This window comes from Caenorhabditis remanei, chromosome III (assembly GCF_010183535.1).
Source record: "Caenorhabditis remanei strain PX506 chromosome III, whole genome shotgun sequence".
In the NCBI taxonomy this organism is placed as follows: Eukaryota; Metazoa; Nematoda; class Chromadorea; order Rhabditida; family Rhabditidae; genus Caenorhabditis; species Caenorhabditis remanei.
In genome coordinates this window covers 10,016,016-10,041,687 of record NC_071330.1, presented here as the reverse complement: position 1 = coordinate 10,041,687, position 25,672 = coordinate 10,016,016, and the positions used below count along the sequence as shown (strand labels likewise).

At 39.0% G+C, this 25,672-nt stretch overlaps 7 protein-coding genes across 7 annotated transcripts; 4 read left to right on the top strand and 3 right to left on the bottom strand.

The window, feature by feature from the left end:
* Positions 1 to 338: 338 nt before the first annotated feature.
* Positions 339 to 2,788, top strand: GCK72_010434 (uncharacterized protein; the record flags this gene model as incomplete). Its single annotated transcript, XM_053727863.1, has 12 exons — positions 339 to 479; positions 574 to 700; positions 746 to 816; positions 866 to 991; positions 1,040 to 1,154; positions 1,227 to 1,332; positions 1,380 to 1,617; positions 1,664 to 1,831; positions 1,893 to 2,152; positions 2,200 to 2,310; positions 2,357 to 2,591; positions 2,693 to 2,788. 12 exons carry the CDS (start codon positions 339 to 341, stop codon positions 2,786 to 2,788), a joined length of 1,794 nt encoding a protein of 597 aa, XP_053587440.1.
* An 11-nt stretch (positions 2,789 to 2,799) lies between these two features.
* GCK72_010433 (uncharacterized protein) lies at positions 2,800 to 3,764 on the bottom strand (the record flags this gene model as incomplete). The annotated part of the gene is made up of 6 exons (XM_003110799.2): positions 2,800 to 2,907; positions 2,991 to 3,104; positions 3,159 to 3,326; positions 3,374 to 3,507; positions 3,561 to 3,647; positions 3,701 to 3,764. 6 exons carry the CDS (start codon positions 3,762 to 3,764, stop codon positions 2,800 to 2,802), a joined length of 675 nt encoding a protein of 224 aa, XP_003110847.2.
* Positions 3,765 to 4,884: 1,120 nt separating this feature from the next.
* On the bottom strand, positions 4,885 to 8,832 carry GCK72_010432 (uncharacterized protein; the record flags this gene model as incomplete). The annotated part of the gene is made up of 4 exons (XM_003110684.2): positions 4,885 to 5,072; positions 5,124 to 5,961; positions 6,009 to 6,272; positions 8,716 to 8,832. The coding sequence occupies 4 exons, from the start codon at positions 8,830 to 8,832 to the stop codon at positions 4,885 to 4,887; spliced, it is 1,407 nt and encodes a 468-aa protein (XP_003110732.2).
* A 7,245-nt stretch (positions 8,833 to 16,077) lies between these two features.
* On the bottom strand, positions 16,078 to 17,358 carry GCK72_010431 (uncharacterized protein; the record flags this gene model as incomplete). Its single annotated transcript, XM_053727862.1, has 5 exons — positions 16,078 to 16,293; positions 16,338 to 16,583; positions 16,649 to 16,711; positions 16,808 to 16,962; positions 17,328 to 17,358. The coding sequence occupies 5 exons, from the start codon at positions 17,356 to 17,358 to the stop codon at positions 16,078 to 16,080; spliced, it is 711 nt and encodes a 236-aa protein (XP_053587439.1).
* GCK72_010430 (uncharacterized protein) lies at positions 16,082 to 20,548 on the top strand (the record flags this gene model as incomplete). The annotated part of the gene is made up of 6 exons (XM_053727861.1): positions 16,082 to 16,252; positions 18,408 to 19,003; positions 19,056 to 19,434; positions 19,478 to 19,581; positions 19,630 to 20,239; positions 20,285 to 20,548. 6 exons carry the CDS (start codon positions 16,082 to 16,084, stop codon positions 20,546 to 20,548), a joined length of 2,124 nt encoding a protein of 707 aa, XP_053587438.1.
* A 253-nt stretch (positions 20,549 to 20,801) lies between these two features.
* GCK72_010429 (uncharacterized protein) lies at positions 20,802 to 22,759 on the top strand (the record flags this gene model as incomplete). The annotated part of the gene is made up of 8 exons (XM_053727860.1): positions 20,802 to 20,899; positions 21,371 to 21,435; positions 21,478 to 21,873; positions 21,927 to 21,997; positions 22,045 to 22,213; positions 22,263 to 22,376; positions 22,471 to 22,612; positions 22,660 to 22,759. The coding sequence occupies 8 exons, from the start codon at positions 20,802 to 20,804 to the stop codon at positions 22,757 to 22,759; spliced, it is 1,155 nt and encodes a 384-aa protein (XP_053587437.1).
* Positions 22,760 to 22,904: 145 nt separating this feature from the next.
* On the top strand, positions 22,905 to 23,728 carry GCK72_010428 (uncharacterized protein; the record flags this gene model as incomplete). The annotated part of the gene is made up of 3 exons (XM_003110964.2): positions 22,905 to 23,271; positions 23,337 to 23,551; positions 23,615 to 23,728. The coding sequence occupies 3 exons, from the start codon at positions 22,905 to 22,907 to the stop codon at positions 23,726 to 23,728; spliced, it is 696 nt and encodes a 231-aa protein (XP_003111012.2).
* Between the last annotated feature and the right edge of the window lie 1,944 nt (positions 23,729 to 25,672).

The window sequence follows — 25,672 nt, the reverse complement described above, 5'->3', positions numbered from 1 at the left end:
AGAGATATATATCAGAGAAGACGCAGACAAAAAGTTATATTGATTTGTGGTCCGAAGGAAACGAGAAACGCCAGCAATTTTACAGCGAATGTTGAGGAAATATTGGGACGGAAAGAGAAGGTTTTAGTTTGAGAAACAATTTATTGCATTTTGTGGAAGGAAGACGGATAGAGGAGTGTGAGCAATGGAGAAGAAAAAATACAAGCACATGACATAGAACCAAAAAACGGGAATCGAAAATCGCGACGACATCGGTTTATCATGCGTGAGCAGGCGAAAAGGGGCGTACCTGAGGGTTAAAAACGTAGAGAACGTTATATGACGCATCGCTGGTTCGCATGTCATCGCCTGTTCGAAAAACCGGTTCTCTGGAGGGAAATACGAGAATCATGCACGGATTTGACGACGCAGCGTATAGAAGAGTCAGAAAACAACAAAAAATATGTTGGGAGGAAATTGTTCGAGAGGAGTACACTGATGTTGGTATCCTAGGCCAGAATTAGCGTAGTCCGCGCGGACGATAGAAATTTTGATTTACTTTTTCGATTATAAAAATACATACGTGAATTTCAGATTGATCAAATGCAAGCTACTCATGAAACTTATGCAGATCCGTCTTCATCCACATCGAACTTCAGAAAAGGGATACAGCATGAAGATATGAAAGGCGCTCAATTTGTGGTCCAGTCGAACCTAAAGAGTAAATAAACATACGCAAGTTAAGCCAGTAATGTATCTGTTTTAGTTATGTCAAGATCAATTGCTGCGCTGAGCAAAATTTCTGAAGATGTTTTAATTGAAGTTTCCGATAGTGGGGTGAGTCTGGGAAGTACATTAACACAGCAAAACTAAACATTTTCTTCAGTTATACTTCAAAATTGTCAATCGTTCAAAGTTTTGTGTCTTCCGATTTGCTCCAGAATTCTTCAACGCTTGTGACGTTTCATTGATTAATAACAACTCTGTCAATATTTGTAGACTGTCTATGAAAGTATGTTTAAAAAAGCAATTATTTAAGATTAGAATGTGATATCTTCAGTCAGCTCAAAAAATTTTCAAAGGCGTGGCGTTTGGTGAAAAGAATTTCGTTGGGTGCGAGTTCCGAATCGATCCAAGAGCCGAGAGAATGATGGTTAAATTGCAGATGAATTATGGTGAGAATCGCAGTTTACTTCATAGCTTTCGAAGTACACTATGAACAGAAAGTTTAAATAAAAATTATTCAGACATTGACCGTACAATCCATGCGAATCTTCGTGAAATGGGATCCATTCTTCATAAACCAACTTATGATCGTTCCACCTGCAGAAATACAACCGTTGTGTTTGCTTCGTATATATTTAAAAAATCAAATTTCAGTACTTTAAATACCCGTTCAGGACTCTTCTCCCTATTCTCGCTCAAATGAAATCAGATATTGAAGTGACTATGAATGTGACTAAAGATGGTCTTACCATTCGAAATTTTCATTCAATGGATGGAATCTCAATGTTCAATATGAGTGATCAAAAAGGAGGAAAGAAGGTCAAAACAGAAACTACGATCACTGCTGATAAACTGACTCGTCATAAAATTCAAATTCCTGTAGAATTTTCATTTTCTTTTAAGGAATTTATGGTAAGATTCAATTACTATTTTACGGCCTGGAATGTTATTGTTGCAGGCGATTGTCATATTCGCTGATCAGTTGGGCTCTGAAGTATGTCTTTACTATGATCTTCCTGGCAGACCTTTCATTCTTTCAATCGAAGCCCATCCCAATTTCGACATTGAACTTGCTCTTGCTACCATGGGAAATGACGACGAAATTGATCTAGATGGTGGCATTATTGTAAGTTTAATACCAGAACAACAACGCCTAATTAATGAACACATTGCTTGTTTGTTTTCAGAAAGAAACTTTGATTCATCACGAAGTATTGAAGTCCACCCAATCCTCTGGATCCCATAAAAACTCTAAAAGAAACTCACCATTGGATGAAATAAACATTTCGAGTTCGAGCTCTCGTTCAAAACGAGGACCAGTGCCAAACATTCAAGATAATCATTCGCAGTCACCTTCTCAACCGAGCAAAAACAAATTTATGTCTGGCCAAGAAAAACCTACTCCACCGGTTGCTGATATGTCATGGAGAGATCACGAAATAATTGAGTAGGTCATAGATTGTTATATTTCAAATTTCCAACATCTCAGTTTAGTGTCGTTGAACAAAGAGAACCATCGCCGGATGACGATGTTCAACCTGTAGAAGAGAGAAATACTCCAGGAGAAGTCTTAACCGATATTATGGAAATTGAGGAACCAGCACAGTGAGTCATAATGTAAAATAACGTAAGTTTTTCATAAAAATTACAGAATGCTGGGTGATAATTTCTCAATGCGTCAAGAAATGACCGACTTTTCACAAATGAATATGTCAAATCCCCGCGATGCTGCGCAGAATGAATTGAAGAAGCAAACTAAAATAGAAAGAGAAAAAGAGAGAGGGAGTACCATATATCTTGCAAGTGATGAGTACAACGAGCGAAATGAGATGTTCAAAATTCCGGAACCAAAGAGAAGAAAAGTCGACGACAATAGGAACACAACGGTATGACTCGAATGAATAATTTATTAAAATAAAACACGAAATTGACCCAATAGAAAGAGATCTAAAAACCAGAATGACATTCGTAGAATGTAATAATTTAGATACGTCGGATTCTGATGGGAACTGGGAAGAAGCAGCTGATGCGAATGAGCCAACAGTTCAATGGAGCACCCTTGGTGCCGGATACGCAAATTTGAATCGGTATGTTTTAGATGTGCTCGTATTTCTCAGGAAATACTCCTTTTGGAGAACCCGGATATATGATGAATAGTGAAAGTTGCAGAATCGAGATAATCGTAGCAATAACGTTAGGAACCTGAAGCAATCACGGGATAAAACAATGCATAATACCAAGGGTTTTTGTTTTAAACTGTATAATGAACGATTTTTGTTGCTTACCAAGATAACAATATCATCAACGATGTACCCATAGAACATCCACTGGAAGCAGACCACAAAACACGCAATGCAAAGAGGAAGAGGCAACGATTCGCTTGATTTATTTCGAACAACCTAAGAAAAATACAAAACAAATGTTTAATTTAATTTTCAAATAAGTATTGTTACCTTTCCTATATCGAACAATGGAGCAGCAACACTACAGATGTTAAGGAAAATACAGTAGTTACCAACATAGGTTTGCTTCGTCAAATGAGAATTTGAGGAGTGGCGAACCCAATACACAACTATTCCGATAATACACATCTCAATAGCGATCACCTTATTCAGGAATTTCTGAAATTTTCAGATAAATAACAATGGATTTTCTGCCTGCTGGCTACCCTATTCCTCGTTAATTTGTAAAAATATAGGAGATAGCAGCCCTGTAGAAAACATCCTATTCCGTTCGTAAAAGTGATAATATCATCATCTTTAAGCAGTCCATATTGAATGAACAAACCACACGACAAAAATGCTGGAATATGGATTGAATTGAGAAGAGAGACAGGTAAGATGAATTTCACAAACAAAGAAGAAAGGGAGCAGGGCTGGTGCCTTCAGACGATCCACGAGTTTTTATGCGATGACAAATTTGTAGGCCGCATAAGAAAAATGCTGCAAATTTGAAGAAATTATTTATAAGTTAGGGCTGAAGTGTGAAAACTAACCGACTGTAGATGAAAGAGCAGTGAATGAGAGATACGGTAGAATAGTTTGACCCAACGACGTCATATTTCTTAAAATAACGATTCTGGCTCGTTTTCATAAAGACAAAGTCGGGGAAACCCAGAAAAGAAAAACAAGAAAAAGGACGAAGAGAGCAATGGGAAAAGAGAAAGAGAACACACTTGGAGAAGAGACGCAGACAACGAGAGAAACTATGATTGTAAAGGAAAGAACGTGGCAACTTGTGTTGATCAGAGATCAGAAGGTGAAAAGATATATGAGGAAAAAGTGCACATTGAAATCACGTGGAGAAGAGAGACATATTCAGAAAAGATGTGAATTTACAAGGAACGGAATGTCGTTTCGGGAGAAATGAAGAATAACTTATCTGGGTCAACAATCTTATTAAATAAAATACTTCCTTTCCCTCACTTTTTATTTGATTCTCATTTTTTTCCGTTACCTTTTTGTTCGTATTGTTTTGCAAAAATGTTTATTCGTAGTCGGACGATAAGTTTGTGATGCAACAGAGAGATCAATGCTTTGAACACTGAATTTGTAAATGTTTTAATTTTAAGTTTTATATTCAAAAACACAATTATTTTTGGACTGAAAACAGCCATATTCGGTTCAGTGTATTAAACACACTCACACACTGATTTTAAACAACCAGATGACAAAATAAAAAAGTTAGTTTGTTTGGAAAGAGAGGGAGTGGGAGACAACATCATCAGGTAAAGAGAGAAAAAGAGAAAATACTTATTATGATAATGTAAATTGACGAAGCAAAAACAAATGTTCATGAAGCTGTTGAAGTTGAATACTACGCGATACTCGGCTAAGATTTTATTTGATGGAAAAGCTCAAAAGTGGAGAAGAAGTCTGAGAAAATGAATCAGGGATGCAAATGGGAAAAATCAGTGCGCGGATTTGAGGGTGAAGACGGAGGAGGTAAAAACTAAATATATGTACAAATTCTGGGGAGCAAGACAGGGGGAATGGGTTTCAGACGGGGGAAAATAAAACTAATAGCTAGAAAGCGGCTGGGCCGTGATGGTTTCAAAAAAGGAAAGGTCTTCTATTGGGTCCAGCCAACTAGGAGGGAACAAAAGAGAATTTGTGTTGCTAGGCTACAAAGAAGAATAAAACATTTCAAAGAAGGTGTGTCACAAGACGACAGAAAATATTAAACAGGGCGAGGTCTTATTGGTGGAGGTGGAATGGTGTAGTCAGAGGAAACAATTTGATCCATTTGCATTCTTTGGTTCGCGTCCAATGGTCCAAGTGTTGTCATGAGACAATACCAGTTGGCAGCACGGACTCGAGTGGCTGCTTGTTGAACAAGGCAGAGAATCTCAACGAGGACTCCGGCTTCTGAAAGTTTAAATTATATTAGCTTCAGGGTCTCGGAAAGAAATATGTTACCTTTTTCCTCATCATAATGAATAGCTTCTCCTCTCAACTGTTGCAGAATAAGTGCTCTCTCATGAACTCGGCTGTGATAAAGACTTGAAATAGCCTGAAGAAGTTCGGCAAGCGTCTGATGAGCAGCTATTGGCATCGACATTCCAGTGAGTTGCTCCATCTTTGCAAGAAGTGTGCTGATTCTCGCATGCTCACGGAAGAAATCAACGACCATTCGATCAATTCTTGATGGAGCAGTTGGAAGTTTTGGAATTGGAAGGCCATTTGATGAAGAGATTTTCTTTCCAAGATTATGACGTGCCAATTCCGCTTCAGTTTGTTTTCTCTCCTTCTCCAATTGTCTGTATTCATCAGTCACTTCATCAACTTTTGATTGAAGTGCTGCCATAAATGAATATCTTTGAAATACTGCTTTCGGTGGCCATTGTCGATTATTTTGTTGCTGCTGTTGCTGTTGTTGTTGGACTGCGAGTGCCTGTTGCTGCATGATATAGGTCATATCAACTCCTGATGGTTGGGTCTGTTGGGTGACTTGACAGGCTGTCAGTTGGTTGCTTAGTGCTTGAAGGAAATCGACATCTGATGTAGAAGTCTGACGGCTTGCAGGTGTGTTCCAATATATATTCTGATTCATTGAGGTTTGTGGAGTTGAGCGTATGACTGGAGCAGGACGATGGAGATGTGTTTCGTCTTGAGGAAGTGACCAAGGAGATGAAGTTGATGGAGAGGCAGAGGAGAAGATTGGGTTCGTTGTCGAGATGTTTGAAGCTGTTGGTGGAGAAGTGTTGAGATTGAGACGGAGAAGCTCTTGTAGAAGTGCATAGTCTTTTGATTCACTCTGAAAATTATAAAATATAACTAATTAAAATCGAATTGTTGATATACCTCTTGTTTCTTTTGTTGCTGAACTGGAGCAAGAGCTGGCGTCTGAATGAGTGGAGAGGTGATTGGTGGTGGACTGAACCAGCTGGTGTTCAGATCCAACTCGGAGCTCTTATTATTGTTATTAAAAAATGTTGGTGGATCAATTGGGCTGCTTGGAGTATCACAAAGAAGACGATGCTCATGATCATCTAATCCAGAAGATGGAGATGTCTGTGGTTGTGAAGAAGTTGAAGAACGGATACTGTCACCATTGTCGGATTCATTCTGAAATAAGATTTTGATTGAACTTTTTATTCTTTTCAACTGATACTAATCGTAATCATTCATTCCCGTTCTATTCACTTCTTTTTTTTCCTCAATCTTCCATTTTCCCATCATCATTACATTCATCTCAAAGGAGAAACGAAACACAAAACGCGTCGAAATTTATGGGCCAGTCGTTTTTGCCGTGTCACTGACGGACACCAAGCTCGTAATGAGAAGCAAGGACATCCGTCGTTTCCTTTGTTGTAAATTAGAGGGACAGACGTACGGCGCAACCATAAGATAGAAGGACAACGATTTATAGCTCTCATCGTCAAGGATGAAATGAAATGGGCGCGCGCCAGTCCGCTCTTTCTCACGGCACGGTGTCTATGATGATTCATACCAGATGCCACGTCATCAATGGAACTGTAGAATCTAGAAGAAATGAGAGACAGGTGTGCTACAAATGGGCTGAGAAACCTTTTTCATGGATGTTTGAATCATGCCGACAGCTGGTGTTAACCATTGTCCTTCATGAATACCAACAGGTTTTTGCTATCTGATTCAACTCGATATACCGTATACCCTTCAGAATTTTCGAATGTTTTTCAAACCCATTTGAGTTTTGAAGTTTTCGGCGGATTGGCCCATTATACTTGAACTGTGAACCCTTTGGTTCTTTTCTTCCGATTCCGGATGTCCGTGCACACAGTGCCAGGTCGTGAAGCCGTCTGACAGAGGTGGTCAACAAATTTGAACCTCCTTTCTTTCCCAAACTACTTTTTCTATTCTCTCACACTATATCTCATCAACAACAACAATGGATTCCAGTAGCTAACATGGAGGCGGGACTTGAGAGGATGTAAGGGGAGGAAGGCCTTTCCAAACGATATCAACAACAACAACAGAATATACGTAGCGAGAAGCGCGGTGCCAGGTAGTGGACGGAGCGAGAGAGCCGCGAGAGGGCAAGACATATTTTCTCTTTTGGCGCAATGTTCTCTGCTTGTCTGAAGAAGAAGAAGAAAAAGAAGAAGAAGAACGCCATGCTTTTGCAACATTCAATGGTGTGCTAGATCAAAGAACTTCTCGAGTTTCTTCATCGTGTGTGGCTCTCCGCTCTTTTTTCTAATTCTCTTTTGGCGTCGTGCCAAGCTCTTTCTATTCCGAACTTAGGAGTGTGCGCGTGGAAAAGAAAACGTCGTCGCACCGGGAACGAGGCGACACCTCCCTTCCGCTTCAGTGTCATCAAACTTCAAGGTTTTGGTTCGTCGGTGACTGTCGGAAGAGAAGTTTTTTTCTGTTCACTCTGATTCTCTTTTGTCCAATAGACCTCCCCTCATACCTATACCTCTTCTCTCTAATTCTCTATATCGGCCGTTTTGACTGGTACTGTCGGGTACGCAAATAAAACGACCAACTAGTGAGAGAATAAGGAAATAGAAAGTTTAAAAAAGAGGTGATGGACATGAAAAGAAAATGAAAGGAACAGTAGGTGACTGATAACTTAGTTTTTCCGTCGTTTGTTTTGTTCGTGGGAGGAAGAAAAAGGACTTCTGACAGAAAGTGCAAAGAGGAAATTAAAAGAGTACAAAAATCTTCGCATTTTTTGATAAATTGGTTGGAGAGAATTCGATTATTCTGATAGACAGAAGACTAGATTACTCTAATGAAAATGTCTAGAAAATATTCCAAATCAGATGCTACGGCTCGATTTGAATTATCCGGTAATTTCACTCTAAATAGGAATCTATCAAGAAGCTACAGTAATCTAGTCCACGTCAATCTTCTGAGTAATGTGCACACTATGAATCAAGTCTACCACTTAATCTTTTTGCACCAAAAGTTCTCAGAGGTTTTCAATTAATTCATTTCTGCAATCTCAGAACACAGCCCGAAAACTCTGACTCTCTTCTTCCCTTTTTCCTCCAAGGCCTTCTTCTAAGTGACCGCCGGATGTGAGTGTCTTTCTGGTGCTCAGTGGAGCCAGTCCGATTTGGAGGGGAGCCAGATGTCCGACGTGGTGCGCGGCCGCACTCTCCCTTTCCCACACGATCCCTTCAGATTTCCATCCGGACCCCGTCGGTCGTCAAGGCAGCTGGCTCAGTGCCAGTTCGTGCCCCGCCGCTTTTCCGCGTCATTACCAATTTCAATCATCTTTTCTCCTCGGCGCCCTCCTCTGATTGACCGGAGGTGCCCGTTTCAAAAGTGCAAACACATTGAAATTGCACCCTTTGATTCTAGAAGAAAAGAATAGGAAATGAAAATGTTCTTCTTTTTTTACTACAAGGACAATCGTCTATAAATCAACGCCCGGTGAAGAATACGCAGAAGGCGCCAATTTGAAATGCGCAGACGGCCGTCCCGATGCCAGTCGGTCACTTGGTCACTCTGCGCAAATCGGGTAAAAAACAACTGTATACCTACAGTATCCCCCACTTCCAAAAATTAAAAAACTAACCTGTGAGTAGACCCACGAGTACACATTGTACCATGATTCCGTTCCATTAGCCCATGTAGACGCAGCGAAATCAGTTGGGAATGTCGCTTTGCTAGTTGGATCCATAGTCCGAGCCATTTCTGACAAAGGTGAGAATGAGTTGGCAGTTTATAGATTCAAGTTACAAATGAACGTAAAGTATAATAAGATGTTAGGGACCAAAATGTCTTTGAGTCGGCACGGTCAAAGAGAAAACGTATGTGAGTATTGATGAATCACACACAAAAACTTTAGCATTCATCTCGAACGGGAGTCACGGACGCCGTCGATGTCGCCAAGCAACTTGGAGAAGTTCAGTGTCTAATGGGAGAACGACAACATTTATGGATTTCACCGTAATAAAACTCAAATCCAAAAAAAGCAATATTAAAATCTACATTAGAAACTATTCAGGTTCTAGAATGTCTCCTATTCATTCAGACCACCAGTCACGAAAAAAGGACTTTCACGAGAAAAAAAAGATAAAAAAAGGGCAAACTAGATGAAGACCGAAAAAAGAGATAAGAGAGGAGAGAGTGTATAAGACGAAGAAACGCAGAGTTATTCAGTGTTCCAAGAGTGAAAAAAAGACATTTAATGGGATGGAACCGAGTGATATATGGACAAGAATAGGGTAAAGAAGAAGGATCAAGAGATGGTGAAAATATGAATTAAAATACAAAAAAAGGGGCAGTAGGATAAGAGTGATTAGATGGAACAAAATGGGAGAAAGAGAAGAGAGAATACATAAAACTGATAAGATGAAGATTTAGAAGATGTTCCAGAAGTAAGATGATCCGAAGCATTCGAAGGATCTTCTGAGACCACCAGTCAAACTCAGCACTCACTTGTCTCTTCCTCTTCCCAGCCATCATTTCAGTTGCCTCCTCCCCCAGTTCCCTCTCTCATTCTGCGTACCAATCCCTCCCGAATTCCCATCGTTTCTCTTCCACCCTCTTTGGGCGCGGCTCGGTCGTGGATGTCGGCGCCCTGGGTAGGCGCCGACTTGCACCCGCGGCGACACAAAAAATAGGCGGGGCGTACCACCCAGCGACTGGCAGAGCGCCCATTCTCGCTTCGTCTGATGTCTCTTCAGGAGTCACTCAGTGTCTGGCAGCCAGGCGAGACAGCATATAAGACGAAGAGATTTAGAGAATGGGACTTGCAAAAATGAACTGCTAGGTGAGGTGGATATGGTTAGCATAACAATTAAGGATAACATATTGATAAGGATTAAGAGATCTAGATTCCAGCTGAAAAACAACGGAAATGTTACAGAGAACAAATTGAATTGGAAAAGATAAAGGATTGAAATTCTAGAGTTGTCAAAAAGTGAGAATACAGTGAAAGTGAACATTTCGGATGAAAGGTTTACCTGTCTTTCAGAATAAGATTATACAGGTCTGTAAGAGTTTATCAATATGAACAAAGAGAGGTCAGCACCATTTACCATCACAGATTGTCTAACAAGGCGCAAAAGCATCAGCACGACTGACACAAGCACCGAGTTTGTCATATGTGTGGAGAATGAGACGCAGAGAATGGCTAGTGGCCGAACAAACTTAAGAGACGCCGAAAAGTGGGAGGGAGAAAAAAAGAGAAGAGAAATGAGTGTATGTGGAAGAAAAAAAAGAGGAAAAAACGAAACAACATAAAATGTTGCAACATCAGAGCAGAACATCAGGATGTTCTTGTCTTGATTCCACGTGGAATGAGATTTTTGTTACTTCTCCAAATGAATGGACAACCTTCTTTCCAAATCATTCTCCTTTTTGGGGTGAACTGGGCGGAGTGTTCTAGGGGCGGAGTTTGCGCTGAAATGAGCCATCTGGCATGTACTAACCCATAAAAAAGTAAAATAAGAAAACGATGAAGACGAAGAAGAAGAAGAAGACGACAGCTGGTGGTGGGTTTTCATGAAATGGCCATCTTCTAAATCGGGTTGAAATCGTCCAGTTGACCTAGACGACTGGTACAGACTGGCAGGTGTCGAGATGATGGTTGGGTTCGTACAAAGATAGAAAATAATACAGAAAAATGAATGAACTCGCTGAAAATGAACGACATATGTGTAGTTCATCAGGATAGTAGATTCGCTGGTGCGACTCTGACGCGATGTGCACTAAAGAGATTTAGGCTTCAAATAGAAAAACAAGTTAGAAGGAAGAGAAATAACAAACGACTTGTAAACACTGATATCCCATTACGTTAAATTGATACAAAAACCAGTGTCTTCAAATCTACAGTAACCCAGCGTGTGCTTTTTTTTTGAAAAGCAGGAAGGTGAAATCAAACTAGAGACAGATTTTCGAATCTTCTGAAAACTGTGAATGATGCTTTCAAATTAAGTTCTTGAAATGACATATTTGAATTCCAAGATGCTCTGATAAGATTTTATTTCATTATTTCGAAAATGTTCTCCAGCAGAAGGATACTATATTTTCCAGTTTCAACATTTATCAGTGGTGCTCCCAATTCTTATTGTACATATTCGTTTTAATTTAAAAAAAATACTGCTATCACGTTCTTCATCAGAACCCATTCCTATTCCATCGACTCAAGAGTTTTTTTTCATATTTCTATCGTTCATCATCTGAATCCTTCCTTGAGAATTCGTCCGTTTTTCTTGCCTTTTCTTCTCAAACGTCCTCTTCTTCTTCCTTCTTTTCTCCAATTGAAATGAAAAAAGATGTGGTGTACTCGCATTACTTTTGTCGGCCACCGGTGGTCTCTTTTTTGGTTTTTTGCCCGTTTTCCATCTGCAAGGTCGATGAGGATGGCCCTTTTTTCTTCTAAGTCAGTCAGCAACCAGTTTGTCGATGTGTTCTTTTTCGAGAAAAGTGCAAAGTCAGGGTAAACTAAAAAGAGAGAAGAAAAAAGAAAACGGTTCTCTTTTCGTAACCCGCAACAGGCGATACGGCGCCCCCCGATGAGCATGTGTTCGCAACAGTTTGTTGGCAAGTTGAGCGGTTGGGATAGAGAAAAAATGCTGGGGGAGAGATTGAGAAAACAAATAAAAGAATAGGGCAACTTTCCAAAAACGTGCTTTGCTCGACTTTTTGATCGGCGACGATGAGAGAAGGAACACTAAATAAAGATGAACTTTCTCTAACTAAACCTTATTGTAAATTAAAAATTAGACAGATTTTTAGAGGGAGTTACAGATCTCAAAACTTCTAAGTCACATTTGAACTTTTAGAGTTTAATGTTCTGGAGGCACAAGCGCATAGATTTTTCTAACAGTTTCTTCAACTCTCAGATCTTATAAACGTTAGCAGAGATGATTAAATAATTGATGATGTTTATTGAAAAAATCATTCATTTCTTGTTTATTATAACAACAACTTATTTATAAATAATTAATTTGTGTGTTCTAGATCTTTTCCAAAACTTCATACGTCTAAATAGCCGTGAGAATCTCCATCTAACTCTTGCTCTTTCAGAACTTAAATTGGTTGTCAACAACAAAATAAACGTTTTCCCAACTATTTTCCAAATTACCACTAGCTGTTCTTCTCTTTTTCTGACTTTCTCATTCACAGGTTTTTCTCTTTTTTTTCGTCTTCATGAACTGTTCACCTAATTATTGTTGTTAGTCAGACTTGTCAAAAATCGGGCCGGCCCGAGAATTTTCTTGAGTTCGGCCCGGCCGGGCCGGGCCAAAATTTTTCCTGATTTCAAAAAATGGGAACCCGTTTTTACCAAATTTTATTTGAAATTTTTCGAAAAAATAGAGTAAAAATGCTTAAATTATCATACATATTCACATTTTTCCTAAAATTTCAAGAAATTTCCAAAAAAAAATCAAAAACTCAAAATGTTTCAAAAGAGCCGCGCCGGGCCGGGCCGACATTTTTCCTGCGTTTGGCCCGGCGGGCCGGGCCAAAATTTTTCCTGATTTCGGCCCGGCCCGGCCCGTGACAAGTCTGTTGTTAGTCAACAGCAAAACCAACACTCATTCATATTATTTTTCAACCATTTTGTCCCACAAGAAACAGCCGAAAAGAGTAGGCTTAGGTCGTCTCTGTTCGACTTTTGGATGTCAGTCCAAAAAAATGCCGGACACTCTCAGAAACGTTTGAAATAAATTGCAGATTTTTCCTTGTGTTTCTGGAATTTAAAACAATACTTTCATTTGTATAATATATTCCATAAAACTCTCAAATCTTACTGGAAAAAATATGCGTGTCTTCAAGAAAAGAAGAAGACGACAAAACCATTTCGTAATTCCGAAGGAGCCAAAGAAACAGAATTTCGTAACTATTTCAGGATAACTCAAAAAATTAATTCTCAAAAAAACAATCTAAAACCTAGAATCAGTAAATGATTCGTCGGTTCCTTATAAATGCAATGCCTACATATTCAAAGATCATCATTCTTATATATAAAACGCATGTGGGGTTTGTCCATCTGTCCCAATGTCCGCAAATATCATTCTTATATATAAAACCAGACTTGTCAAAAATCGGGCCGGCCCGGGCCGGGCCGGGCCGGGCTGAGATTTTTCTTGAGTTTGGCCCGGCGGGCCGGGCCGGGCCGGGCCGGGCCAAAATTTTTCCTGATTTCAAAAAATGGGAACCCGTTTTTACCAAATTTTATTTGAATTTTTTCGAAAAAATAGAGTAAAAATGCCTTAATTATCATACATACTCACATTTTACCTAAAATTTCCAAAAAAAAATCAAAAACTCAACATGTTTCAAAAGAGCCTGGCCGGGCCGGGCCGGGCCGGGCCGAGATTTTTGCTGAGTTTGGCCCGCCGGGCCGGGCCAAAATTTTTTCTGATTTCGGCCCGGCCCGGCCCGTGACAAGTCTGTATAAAACGCATGTGGGGTTTGTCCATCTGTCCCAACACAGGTGAACCGCGATGGATCCTATATGTGAAAGTGTGCATATAGCGTCCTATATGTGTCCCCAAATGAAACGTGGACCGCGCGTGTGGCGTATATGTGCTGTCGTCTTTTCCTTGTACTGGCCGCGCGTGCATCCATATAGCATCCATATACGTTCCATATATGGTCCATATTTGAGGGTGGCGGCCGGCCGTCGCAACGACGCTCCGGAATTACACGTGGGCGTGTTGTTTACCGTAAATCTACGCGACATTATTTTTTATAAGTCCGGGCCCATTTTCTCCGTTTCTCGAAGTTTTTCAGCGAATTTCTTAGTTATTTTTGCTGAAAACAGATAATGGCAAATTTCAAAAGTAAAAATAAAAATATTTAAATTTGCGGAAATTTCTTTTTTCAATAGAAAACTTGTCGTTTTCTCAAGAAACTAGAATTTTAAGTTTTTGTTGAGAAGTTCGGGTCTGATGTTCCGCTTCACTTCGGTATGATAAGAAATCATATTTTTTCAGGTGGATTTAAAGGTAAGAAGGTAAGTATTTGTCATACCGAAGTAAAGTCAAAATACCGGACTTCGAATTTCATCGACGGGTATCATTTTCTTTCAGAGCTCAAAGAAAAGCTCGAGCATCAAAAATTGTTTTATAACCGCCAATCTAATGTTTTATTTTTATATGAAATCCTGTGTGGTTTTCAATTTTTCACGAAATATTGCCATTATCTGTTAAAAAATGAAGAACTTTGAGAAAAAACGGAGAAAATGTACAAGTCCGAGAAATGGAAAGTGAACAAGTTGAAAAAGGAAAAGTAAAACAACATTATAGCATTACATAACAATCACAACAATGAATTAGGCCTTTCTAGTGTTTCATACGGAATAATCAACCGAATACGGTTGGTAGAATTAATGCTGATGTGCTATCCATATACGATCCATATGCGCCACACGCTTTTCGGCCGACCGCGCGTGGATCCATATGGACACATATAGGACACAACCCTGATTCTTTCTAGCTGCATATACGCCACCGCGCGATCACATATAGGATCCACAGCGGTTCACCTGTGTAATGTCCGCAAATATTGAGAAATGAGAAAGAAAGGCGGCCGGGCCCAAAATCGAACTAGCGCTCTTTGCGCAGAGACAGCCGCCTTGGACCACTCGGCCACGCGGGCACATTTCTGAGAAGGTGAACAAGTAAATGAGGAGAGGGCAGCCGGATGAAGCGCCGAAGGCGCGGCAGCCAGGCTGGTATAGGAATATGGTCGTCAGTTTTATGAAACTGCGGCTGAAAAAAGCGTTGATGTGGTTTCTACGATTCTGGAAATAAAATGATCAACCAGCTCTCCGAACTCTAATCAAATAGTGTGTTTTTCAATGTGATCGCATGAGATTCGATGAAAGAATGTACAACTCTGTTTCGTTTTAGGTAGTTATGTTTGCTGACAGAAATTCCCACGCTTAACAAAGTCACGGAAAGTCGGAGTACCGTGCAACTCTGATCCCAAGATTTGGTAAGCCTATTCTTGAAGAATTAACTTGATTCCCTTAATTTTTTTTCTTTTGTAAGTTTATGGAAAATAATAAATGGTTCGTTTTTTTCTAAGTTTCACGTTCTTTGTTCTGTGCCATGATTGAAAATCTACGTTTACTTTTATTAGCCAACTCACTGTGACTACGGTATCCACAGTATTCTAGGTACTTGCAGGCATTCTGGATCTTCAGTTTCAGGCTGAAAATATCAATACTCAAAGGATATTCAGGATTATATTCCATCTAAATTTCACTCGTACACCTGTCTTTTGTGAGCAATGACTCATATCCGTGTGTTTTTTTCAATAGTACATGCCCATTCCATTCGGATAAATGACGAATAGTGAAGCTAATAAACATCTTTCTGATGACTGACTTCCGTATCCTCCGTCAGACTGGTACGGCCCGCCTCTAGGAGAGTGTATTGATGTCAGAAACAGAGTTTCCAATAACTATAAATCTGAAAATGTGTGCACGCGTGCTTGCACTTTCCGAGTTTCTTGTTGGCGCACCCCGAAATCAGAGAACGAGACATCACGGAACAAACGGAGAGTTGTTCGAGAGGACCACCCGGCACCGAGCGTCCCGGTTTTTTTTATATCAGGGAGGGAGTATTGAAGTATAAATAGACGCAGAATCTGCTCAAACCATTACATTAAATGAGATTGAGCACGGAGTCTTGCAGGAGAAACGCCCCGAGAGGACGCTCGAGACATTCTTTCAAAAGGGCAAATACTGAATGAAAGAGAAAATTGTAAGGGATCTGCAAACGTAAAAGACTGACTATACGATTTCAGTTAAATAAAATTCAATTTTTCAGAACATTGCTTCGATCTCTGCAACATTGGATGTCAGTATTTACTGTACCTAAACCTTTAAGCCATTGTCCTTGATTAGTTGGCAACTGGCAACAAACGATTTTATTGACATATCGGAAACACGTTTCTAAGTTCATTATTTCTTTTACATGCCGAGTCCACCAGTGACTTCGATAGTTGTACCAGTAACATACGATGACATGTCTGACGCAAGGAACAATACTGCGTTGGCAATTTCTTCTGGCTCGCCAAGTCTACGTTGTGGAACCATAGAAATCATCGCCTCCAGAACCTTTGGTGGCATCGCTTCTGTCATTGGAGTACGAATGAATCCCGGAAGAATAGCATTGACACGAACGTTCTGAAGAAAACATTATAATTAGCTCTTATCAACGAAGCACTTACTTTAGTAGCAAGTTCTCTCGCCGCTGATTTTGTGAATCCAATCACTCCAGCTTTAGTTGCAGAATAATTGGTTTGCCCGAAGTTTCCAATCTTTCCAACAATGGAAGACACGTTCACAATTGAAAGTGAGGTTTGGCTTTTGACCGATTCACGAGCTATCATTTGAGACATCATGAAAATACTATTCAAATTGACATTGATCACATCATCCCATTGTTCTCGGCTCATTTTCAGTAATGTAGAATCCTAAAGTTATTAATATTGTACATTTTAACAGTTATTCCAACCTTCGTAATTCCCGCGCAATTAACGAGGACTCTAGGATGATGACCGGAAGATTGAATGAATTCTTTGAGTCGTTCCACATCGTCATACTGAAAATTGCCATTTTTGTTTGAAAAATGACTTGGTATATGTAAAATTTAAATCCTACCAGAATAAAGTGTAAGCGTTTTCGTGAGATTATTTACCTTGCTGACATCTATTTGAAATGCAGTATGACCACTTCCAGGCAAGAGTTTTGCTGTACTCTCAGCAGAAGATTTCTTCAGATCAGCTACAATTAGTTGAGCACCAGAAGAAGCCAGTTTCTTACAGATTTCTTGTCCGATGCCCGATCCACCACCTCAAATATTTCTTTGGGTGCTACTCCGTCTAAGAACCGTGTGAATAAGAACGGGTTCTACAGAAAAAGTATTTCTACCAGTTTCAAGGCTGTCGTACTTTTGGAGCCGCGGATTCACTAAATGGGTTGAATTTTTGAACATCGTTTTTTTTTTGAACATCTATAGATGCATCTACAAACCCGCCAGAAGAAGCGAAAAATTTCCATAGCTGGGAACTCCAATTTAAAATTGCTCCACGGTTTTTTTGCCTGTCTTGACTAGTTCTAAAACGGTAAAGTTCTTGTTCGCGCAATTCTTAAACGAAGCATCAAACTTTCATTAAGTTTGTTAGAAATACATTTTGCGAATAAGATGAAACACTTACCTGTCACAATAGCAAGTTTCGAGGACAACATCAATCAGTATACCGTTTCTCAATAGAAGGAGCTTTTTGTTTTAGTGTTCTTGAAGATTTTCTTCAAAAATAATCGAGATCGATTAAGACAAAGAGACGTAGACAACCTACAGAAATCTGAGACTCTCTCCCGCTACAGTAGTACGAAGAATGAATAAAATTAAATATCAAGTTATTCATTTTTTTCAACGTTCAATATTTCTTATTTTTCAAGACTTTTAGAACTTTTAGAATAGTACTTTTTCTACTCACGAATGCAACTTAATAATTTTTGCGTTTTTTTTTTCTGCCATACATTATTTGCGTTCGAGACAAATTTTCTTCGTGAGTAGGTCCATTACAAATTTTTATAGCAAGAAACAATGAAATATTCTTTAAAAACCTATATTTTAAATTAAAACATTTGTTTGGAGAAGTTAGTTCAACACTATCGATGCTATATGGATGTATAACTCCAGAAATTATTTGCACCCTTTTGATTTTTCCCCCAACCGGTTGTTATCTTTCTGGAACTCATCCCTGTGCATGCTTTCCCACTTAAATTTTCCTCCCTTTGCTTTAAAAATAATGTAAGAGGTTTTTAAGTTTTTCTCCTGATCTTGCAAGCTTGCCTTGTGCAAGGCCTTGCTTCTCTTCTTCTCTTTTTTCTCTTTCTCAAAATGTCCTCTGAGAGTACGGTGCGACAATCTGTGCAAACACTGCTGCAGACCCGCGATTTTCAAAAAATAAAGACAGACGATTTTAATTTAAAAACTTAGTTTTTCGCGCATTCCTTGGCGAACATCTATTGTTAACGAAAATTTACGATTTTAAGATGTTTTTACAATGTTTTCATCTTTTTTGATTTCAAGGCATGATCAGAGGTGCTATCTAGTTTCCATAGTCGTTTCCCGATGTGTTAAAAATCAAAAATAAAGATGAACATCAGATGAAAAAGCTCTATCCTCGTGCTTGTGGGATCAGTTAATATATGTGCTCTTTTTTATTTTCGTCAGTTGAAGTTGCATACAAATTTGAACATTTTAATAAATATAATGATCTTTTTTCTAGATGACACTCACTGAATCTTCTCAAAAGCTGCAGAAACGGCGGTCGACAAGAATTTCTCAACTACCAACTAAAAAACTAGATACAAAGAAACCGGTCCGTCAAGTCAAGCCGAAACTAAGTAGAGCTCCACAACATCACGAAATTTCTGATTCATCTTCTTCTGAAGATGAGGAGGAAGAGTATCAGATGTCAAGCAAGGATGAAGAGGCCGACGAAAAGATGGACGCAGAAGAGTTCTCCGAAGAAATCGGTGAAGATTTTTCAGACAGCGAGCCAGGAGTTTCAATGACGACAAGAAGTAACTCGATTGGTAGTAATAAAGAAAACAACAGGAGACGTACAAGAAGCCAAGTTTTGGTGAAACATGGAGCAAATGAAACTCCTTCAAAAAGGCTCGCTGAAGAGTTCAGTAAAACATCTTTAGCAACTCCATCGAAAAGGAAACTATCGAAACAGTCTCAACTAACACCAAAACAACAGAAAAATACAACTCCACGGAAGAATATCCAATATTCGAATATAAGAATAAATGGCAAAGTTTTTCCTGATTCAAAAGATTCAAGCGATGAGTCGGACGCAGAGTACTCTCACGCTCCGTATGTTTCTTCAATAATAATCTAGATCTCGTAATACTATTTGCATTTTCAGTAGCAAAACTCTACGCACTCCAAGGGAACGACTAACTGTGAAGATACCAAAACACCTTGTCGTCAAACAGAAAATTACTCCGGTGATTATAAGCAAAACTCCAGGTGGAACACTTCGTACCAGACGACGTGCCAGACAAAACAGTGAAGAATTTAATGAAATTATTGATCCACTGGATTCAAAGTCAGCTACCACTTTGAAAGAGTTAGCTAGTCGCTTGCATCTTTCCAAAGTTCCTGAGAAACTACCATGCAGAGAGAACGAGTCTCGGCACATTGAGAATTTTATTCGAGAAGTGATTGACAAAAAAAGAGGCGAAAGTTCTGCAATGTACATCAGCGGAGTTCCCGGTACCGGAAAAACCGCGACTGTCAGAGCGGTAAGTTCTTTATTTGTAGGATCATTAAGTTAAATTTTTTTAGGTAGTGAATTCAATGAAGAAAAACAATAAATACCCGAAGTTTGTGTATGTAGAAGTGAATGCAATGATCTTCAAAAAGACTGTCTTTGTTGAAGTTTACAACGGGTAAGTTATTTTCTACTGTTTAAATATGTTATAAGCTTTTATTTGCAGAATCCAAGAAGAGTTCGACATTTCTAAGAAAACGCAGCGGTCTAAAATTTCTGCAAGTTTTGCACGTCAAAAACTTAATGCGATATTCAAGGAGGAGGACTCAAAGCGACCACCAATCGTTGTATTAATTGATGAACTTGATAGTCTATGCAATCGCAAACAAGATGTTCTCTACGATATTTTCGAATGGACGGCCCTTCCACAATCAAGAGTAACTATCATTGGAATCGCTAACACATTGGACTTTCCCGAGCGTATGCTCTGCCAAAGGAATGCTAGTCGTCTTGATAAGCGTCGACTTGTTTTTCAGCCTTATCAACATGGACAAATTCAACAAATTGTCCGTTCACGTTTACAAGGATCTAATTTGATTGAACCGAATGCTGTCGAACTTGTTGCAAAGAAAATTGCCGCAAATACTGGAGATTTGAGACAAGCTCTCGATTTCCTGTGTCGTGCCATCGGAATCGCTGTTGAGAAGAAATCGCAAAAACTAGAAATGAGCCATGTCTTGGCAGCTCAAAATGCTGTTCTGGAATCTCTAAAGTATCGTCTCGTGAAGGGTCTTAGAATTCACCAGTTCACTATGTTCCGTGCTATCGAGAGCTTGGTATCGACTTTAAAAACTTATATATTTAATATTGTAATTTTTCAGACTCGAGAAAACGAAGAGACCATCTTCGCTGACATTTACAAAAACTACTGTATTATCTGCTCCGAGGTATCAGGACTCAAGCCAGCATCTGATAATTTCGCGTATGGAATGCTTCTGCAACTGGCAAGTACTTCTCTAGTTGTATTGACAAAAGGCGATCATGGAACAATGAATCGACGAGTAAAACTCGGAATGACAACTATGGAAGCTGAGAAAGCAATTAAAGCAGCGACCGAACAAAACAAATCATATTATTCACTTTAGAACTTTTATTGATACTCGCGATTGTCTACTTTTGATTTTTCGATTTTATATCATGTTTCCCTATAAGGGTTGGCTATTTAGTTTTTTTTATGTGGGTTTTTTGTATATTTCTCATAGAATATCTAAAGATTGAAGATTAAATATTGATGATGAAAAACTGTGTACTAGCTGAAATCTCGGAAACAGTTCTCCCACTGTCTATGTATTTAACAACTCTTTTGTTAAAAACCACTAATCTCGATATATTTAGAAAATGTTGAATGAGGCTGATAAAAAGTCAATAAAAGAGAACGCACAAAAAGCCCTTGATATACTCGATGATCAGGTCTTCGGATTGTCAGAACAAGAGAGGTATCTTTTCCATCGGGATTCCCACAATTGTCGCAGAGGGGTTTCTCAAAGCCCAAGTTGTAATCTCTTATTTTTCGCAATAGTTCGATACAAACATGTACATGGATTTGAATGAATTTTTTTTGGAAACAGTTTAGTTTTCAATTGAAAGTTTAAAAAAGAGTTTTGTATTTGGGTCGAGAGAAAGTTTAGCCCGGCCCGGCCCGATTTTTGACAGGTCTGTGTATTTATTCACCCCACATATTATGAATTCATACTTCTGTGCAAGGAAAGCTCGCCCCGACCCCTCCGGGCGGCCACGCCCACTCCCATTTTAGCAGAGCGTTCAATTTTTGAACACTGTCGCAAGAAATGGGCGTGCCCGCCGCAAGAGGCCATCTGTAAACGCGCTCTGTCGCTACTCTTCGCTTTTGCAAAAAATTTTGACAATTGTGCGACAATTATTTTTCAACCTAATTAATGCTATTTCAGACAAATTCACAACATTGTTTACGATTTTCTCCAATCAAAAGACGGGAAATGCTGTCTGCTCGAAGGTGGGGTTTTTTCAATGCAAGAGTTATCGATTTATAACACAGGCGAACGGAATTGTGGACGAGAGAGCATTCTTCAAAAAGTGATGAACAAGTTCCGTAAAGAGTTACGAGTTATTAACGCTGGATTTGTTGCTGCCGATCCAAATTATCAACAGGAGTTGGCTAGAGAAGGAGACGATGGTTATTCTGTATTCTTGATACGTGATGCTGACAAACTCATTACCCCACAGCAACAAAAATTCCTGTATACAATGGTTGATAAAGCGACACATTATTCTTGGCTTGTTTTTTTCTCCATTTCAAGACAAGACTTTGCACAAAATCTTCAGAAACAGGCAACATCTCGTATTCCTAAAGTTCAGGTTTCATTTGATATGACTCACGATTTTGATGAATTTTGCTCGACAATGCAGAAGTTTTTGATTCCTACTGAATGTGGTCAGTTTAACTTTTACAAACTTTAGTAATATCCAATATCTAAAAATACACAGAAAGAGACGAACGCTACACTAAGTTCATCCTCAGTCTGAAACTGGAAAAGAAGTTGAAGCCTGTATTCCAAGTTAGTTTTTACTTTTAATTGAATAGCACAAATCGTTATAATTGCAGACAAGCCAATATGTGACCCTGAAGCAGTTGGCAGCACAACTCCTTATGCTGTTTGGATACTATTGTGAGAACAATGAAGATTGGAATACCACTGTAATTAACAAGAAAGTAGACGAACTAGTCGAGAAATGTTTCCCATATCACAATGAAAAATCTATTCTGTTAAAAGGTGAATCACAAGTTGGAAGTATAATATAATTTGTTTGAATCAATTCCAGATCAGACGTTGAGATCTCAAAGTGTATTTTTATGCGTTTGGAAGCTTTTGCAAGATAAGGAATCAGAAGGACTGCTACTTGTTCCGAAAACATCGTACAGAAATGTGTTCCTCGGTAAGAATTCATTGTAGTTTTACTTCATTCGTATTGTTGTTAGCAAAATCAGACTTGTCAAATAAGAAAATTTGGATCACGAAATTATTTTTAGCTTACAAAAAACTTGCCAACAATTATTACAAGCCTTTGGACGTAAGAAGCGATATCTACGTTTACCGCGAATTAGATCATCTTGTTACAATGGGACTTCTGAAAGCGGACGAAAGCACAAACGTAACCAATACATCCTTCAGGTGATCGTGAAATTCTTTAAAATTAAATTTTTTTCGTATTTTTTCAGAAAAATATGGCTACACTTCAACAATAAAATCGTGCAGGAAACGATTCCACAACTTTCACTTCCAGAACGGATTAACGTCTTTCTCGATACCGTATTGTGATCATAATATCTTTGTCATTTTGGTACAATAAACATTCTTCTCCGAAAAAAATTGAAACTGCCTCCAATCGTTTTAAAGCGTTACCCCATATTTTCGATTTGGCTATTTAATGTTCAATTTCATATTTTCTTCTATAATTTCTCAGATGTCCCACGAATACGACACCGTAGCTCCACCTAATGCAAAACGCATGAAAACTGATGCGCAACTGGAACTGAAAAAGACACTATATGTCGTGCTCGAGGGATGCAGTTTGGAAACTGCCAAAGTTGGAGGTGAATACGTTATTTTGAGCAGTGACAAACATGCAAACTTCCTTCGAAAGCAAAAGAAAGATCCGGCTGACTATCGTCCAGATATTTTGCATCAATGTCTTCTCAATTTGCTTGACAGTCCACTCAATAGGGACGGAAAACTTCGTGTCTTTTTCCGAACAAGCAAAAATGTGCTTGTAGATGTTTCTCCACAGTGTAGAATTCCGAGAACGTTCGATCGGTTCTGTGGGTTGATGGGTGAGTGAATGTTCCTGTCAAGCGAAACTGGAAAAAGAGTAAATTTATCTGTTATTAATTTTCAGTTCAACTGCTGCACAAGTTATCCATTCGTGCAGCTGAAACTTCCCAAAAGCTGATGTCTGTTGTCAAAAATCCAGTATCAAATCATCTTCCTGTCGGTTCTCGTAAAATGCTCATGTCATACAATGTTCCTGAATTGACACTGGCTAACAAGCTTGTGTCACCAGACACTGATGAGCCACTGGTAGTTGTGATCGGAGGAATTGCCAGAGGAAAGGTTCGATACAAATGTTTCCATAATGTTTTTTTTTCCATTTTCTTCTAATAATAAGAATTACAGATCGTTGTTGATTACACTGACTCAGAGACGAAAATCAGCAGCTATCCATTGAGTGCTGCATTGACATGTGCCAAAGTCACCAGTGGACTCGAAGAAATTTGGGGAATCATCTAAGCTTTAACTTCAAACTTTTTCTTCTTTAATTTTTGTCGATGTTTTCGTTGTTGTCTGTTATTGTCTGTTATTGTTGCCCACACATAAAAATACAAAATCCTTTCATTCAACTGCTTCATAAATCTGAAAACTGCCCTCTGGACACGATTCTTCACCATCTGCGTCTCATCTCCGAAAAATGAGAATAATTGGTGATGAATAGGTCATCCGGGATAAAATGAATGACACGCAATTCGGATTACGACTGAGCTTTCCATTCAAATAATGAGTTCCTGATGCTCCTTCACCTTATGTTGGCAGACTGTTTGCGGAGCCGCAAGACAAGAGAATGCAAACAAAGAACACTGCGTCATTGCATTATGTAAGCAGCCATGAGGGACCCTCTTCGTTTCATTTCCATACATGTCAGGTCTATGGCAAAGAGTCGAAGCAGGCCCTCACTCATTCTGCGTCTCTCTAATTCTGTGCGCATCGATTGCCGCAGCCATGCTGTGTCTCTCACCTACCCTGCACTGTCTCACTCTCCTGACGCTTCACTCCGTATGCTTGTGTGAGACGTTCTGGGAGGCCTGCTTGAGGACACTGCTGTTCGTTTCAAAACTGTTTAACCGTAATATGCTTCACCCTTAACTATTCTTTTTTCTCTCCACCTAAAGTATGTTTCAAGTAAATAATGTAAATTTTTCTAAAAAAAACATAGTTTAATAGCATTGGTTTTTCATTAACTTCTTTATAGCTTCCAATTTAACAGTTAATACATCATGTGGTTCAAAATGTTGCTGTTTAACAACCTGAACGCGGCTGAACATTTAGTATGAAGCTAGATGAATTTTGTGGGGGTTGATAACAACATTTTTCTTTCTTTGAGTTCAATTTCAAAATTCAATTTTTTTAAATTGAAAAAATTAACGTACACCGTGACGCAGATTTGTACACAAAATTTAATTTTTAAGTATATGAAATATTTATGACTACTGTAGTTCTATCGTTACCGTAGTTCTATCGATATTTCTCACAATATACAATGCCTAATTTATAGTTTTTCTTTGTACTTTCTTTGATTTCTGTCACAATTCTCATAGATTTTTCGTTTTTCTGAGGAACTGAAATTTTGCTACTGTCCTCATTTTTTGTTTTCTTCGTTTCAAACATTAAAAATTGTAAAACGTTAATTTCGGATGAAATTCTTCATTTCAATTCGAACCTTACGTGTTTGCTCAGCTCCCTAGAATCAATTGCGCAACGTGATTCGATTTTCGGGAAAACTTTGAACATTTTGTGTTGGTTTTTCTTTTTCGTTTTCTTGTTCTTGAAAGTTTCGTCTTGCCTCAACTTTCCTTTTCCGATCGCAATCTCCCGTTTCACTGAGTCCGCGTGTGTCAGGCTGACGGACACAAGCGACGCGTAAAACGAAACTTTTTAATGACATTATCTCCACTTTCGCCGTGTTGCGATGAATACAACGCATCTTTAATATGTATATGTATTGGGATGGCGGCGTAGAAAGAAGGCGCAAGGAAGAAAACGGCGGGGAGAACAAGAAATTCAAAGGATAGAAATATATTGGCATTGTCCCAAATATGATATTGCATCGATAGTGAATTCCGGATATTGACAATTGTTTAGAGAATACAATCACCAAAATGTATAAACCTTCAGTAAAGTTTTCTTCAGAACTATCTTTCAAGCTTTCAGGTGCGAAAATTTCAATTCATAGACGGAAACGTGAGAGTTCACTCTCTGGTCTCTTTACCTTTCTCTTCTGTAAACTTCAGGCCACCTCCGTTTCTGTTTCGAATTCGAAAATGTGACTCCTTTCTCTCTTCTCCCTTTCCTCCGACCATGTGTTTTGTCTTCGTGTCTCCACCACAAAGAACTATTTTTTATTTCATTTGTTCTTATTTTCCACTTTTCATAGGTTCCCACAAGGACGTGCTCCCAACG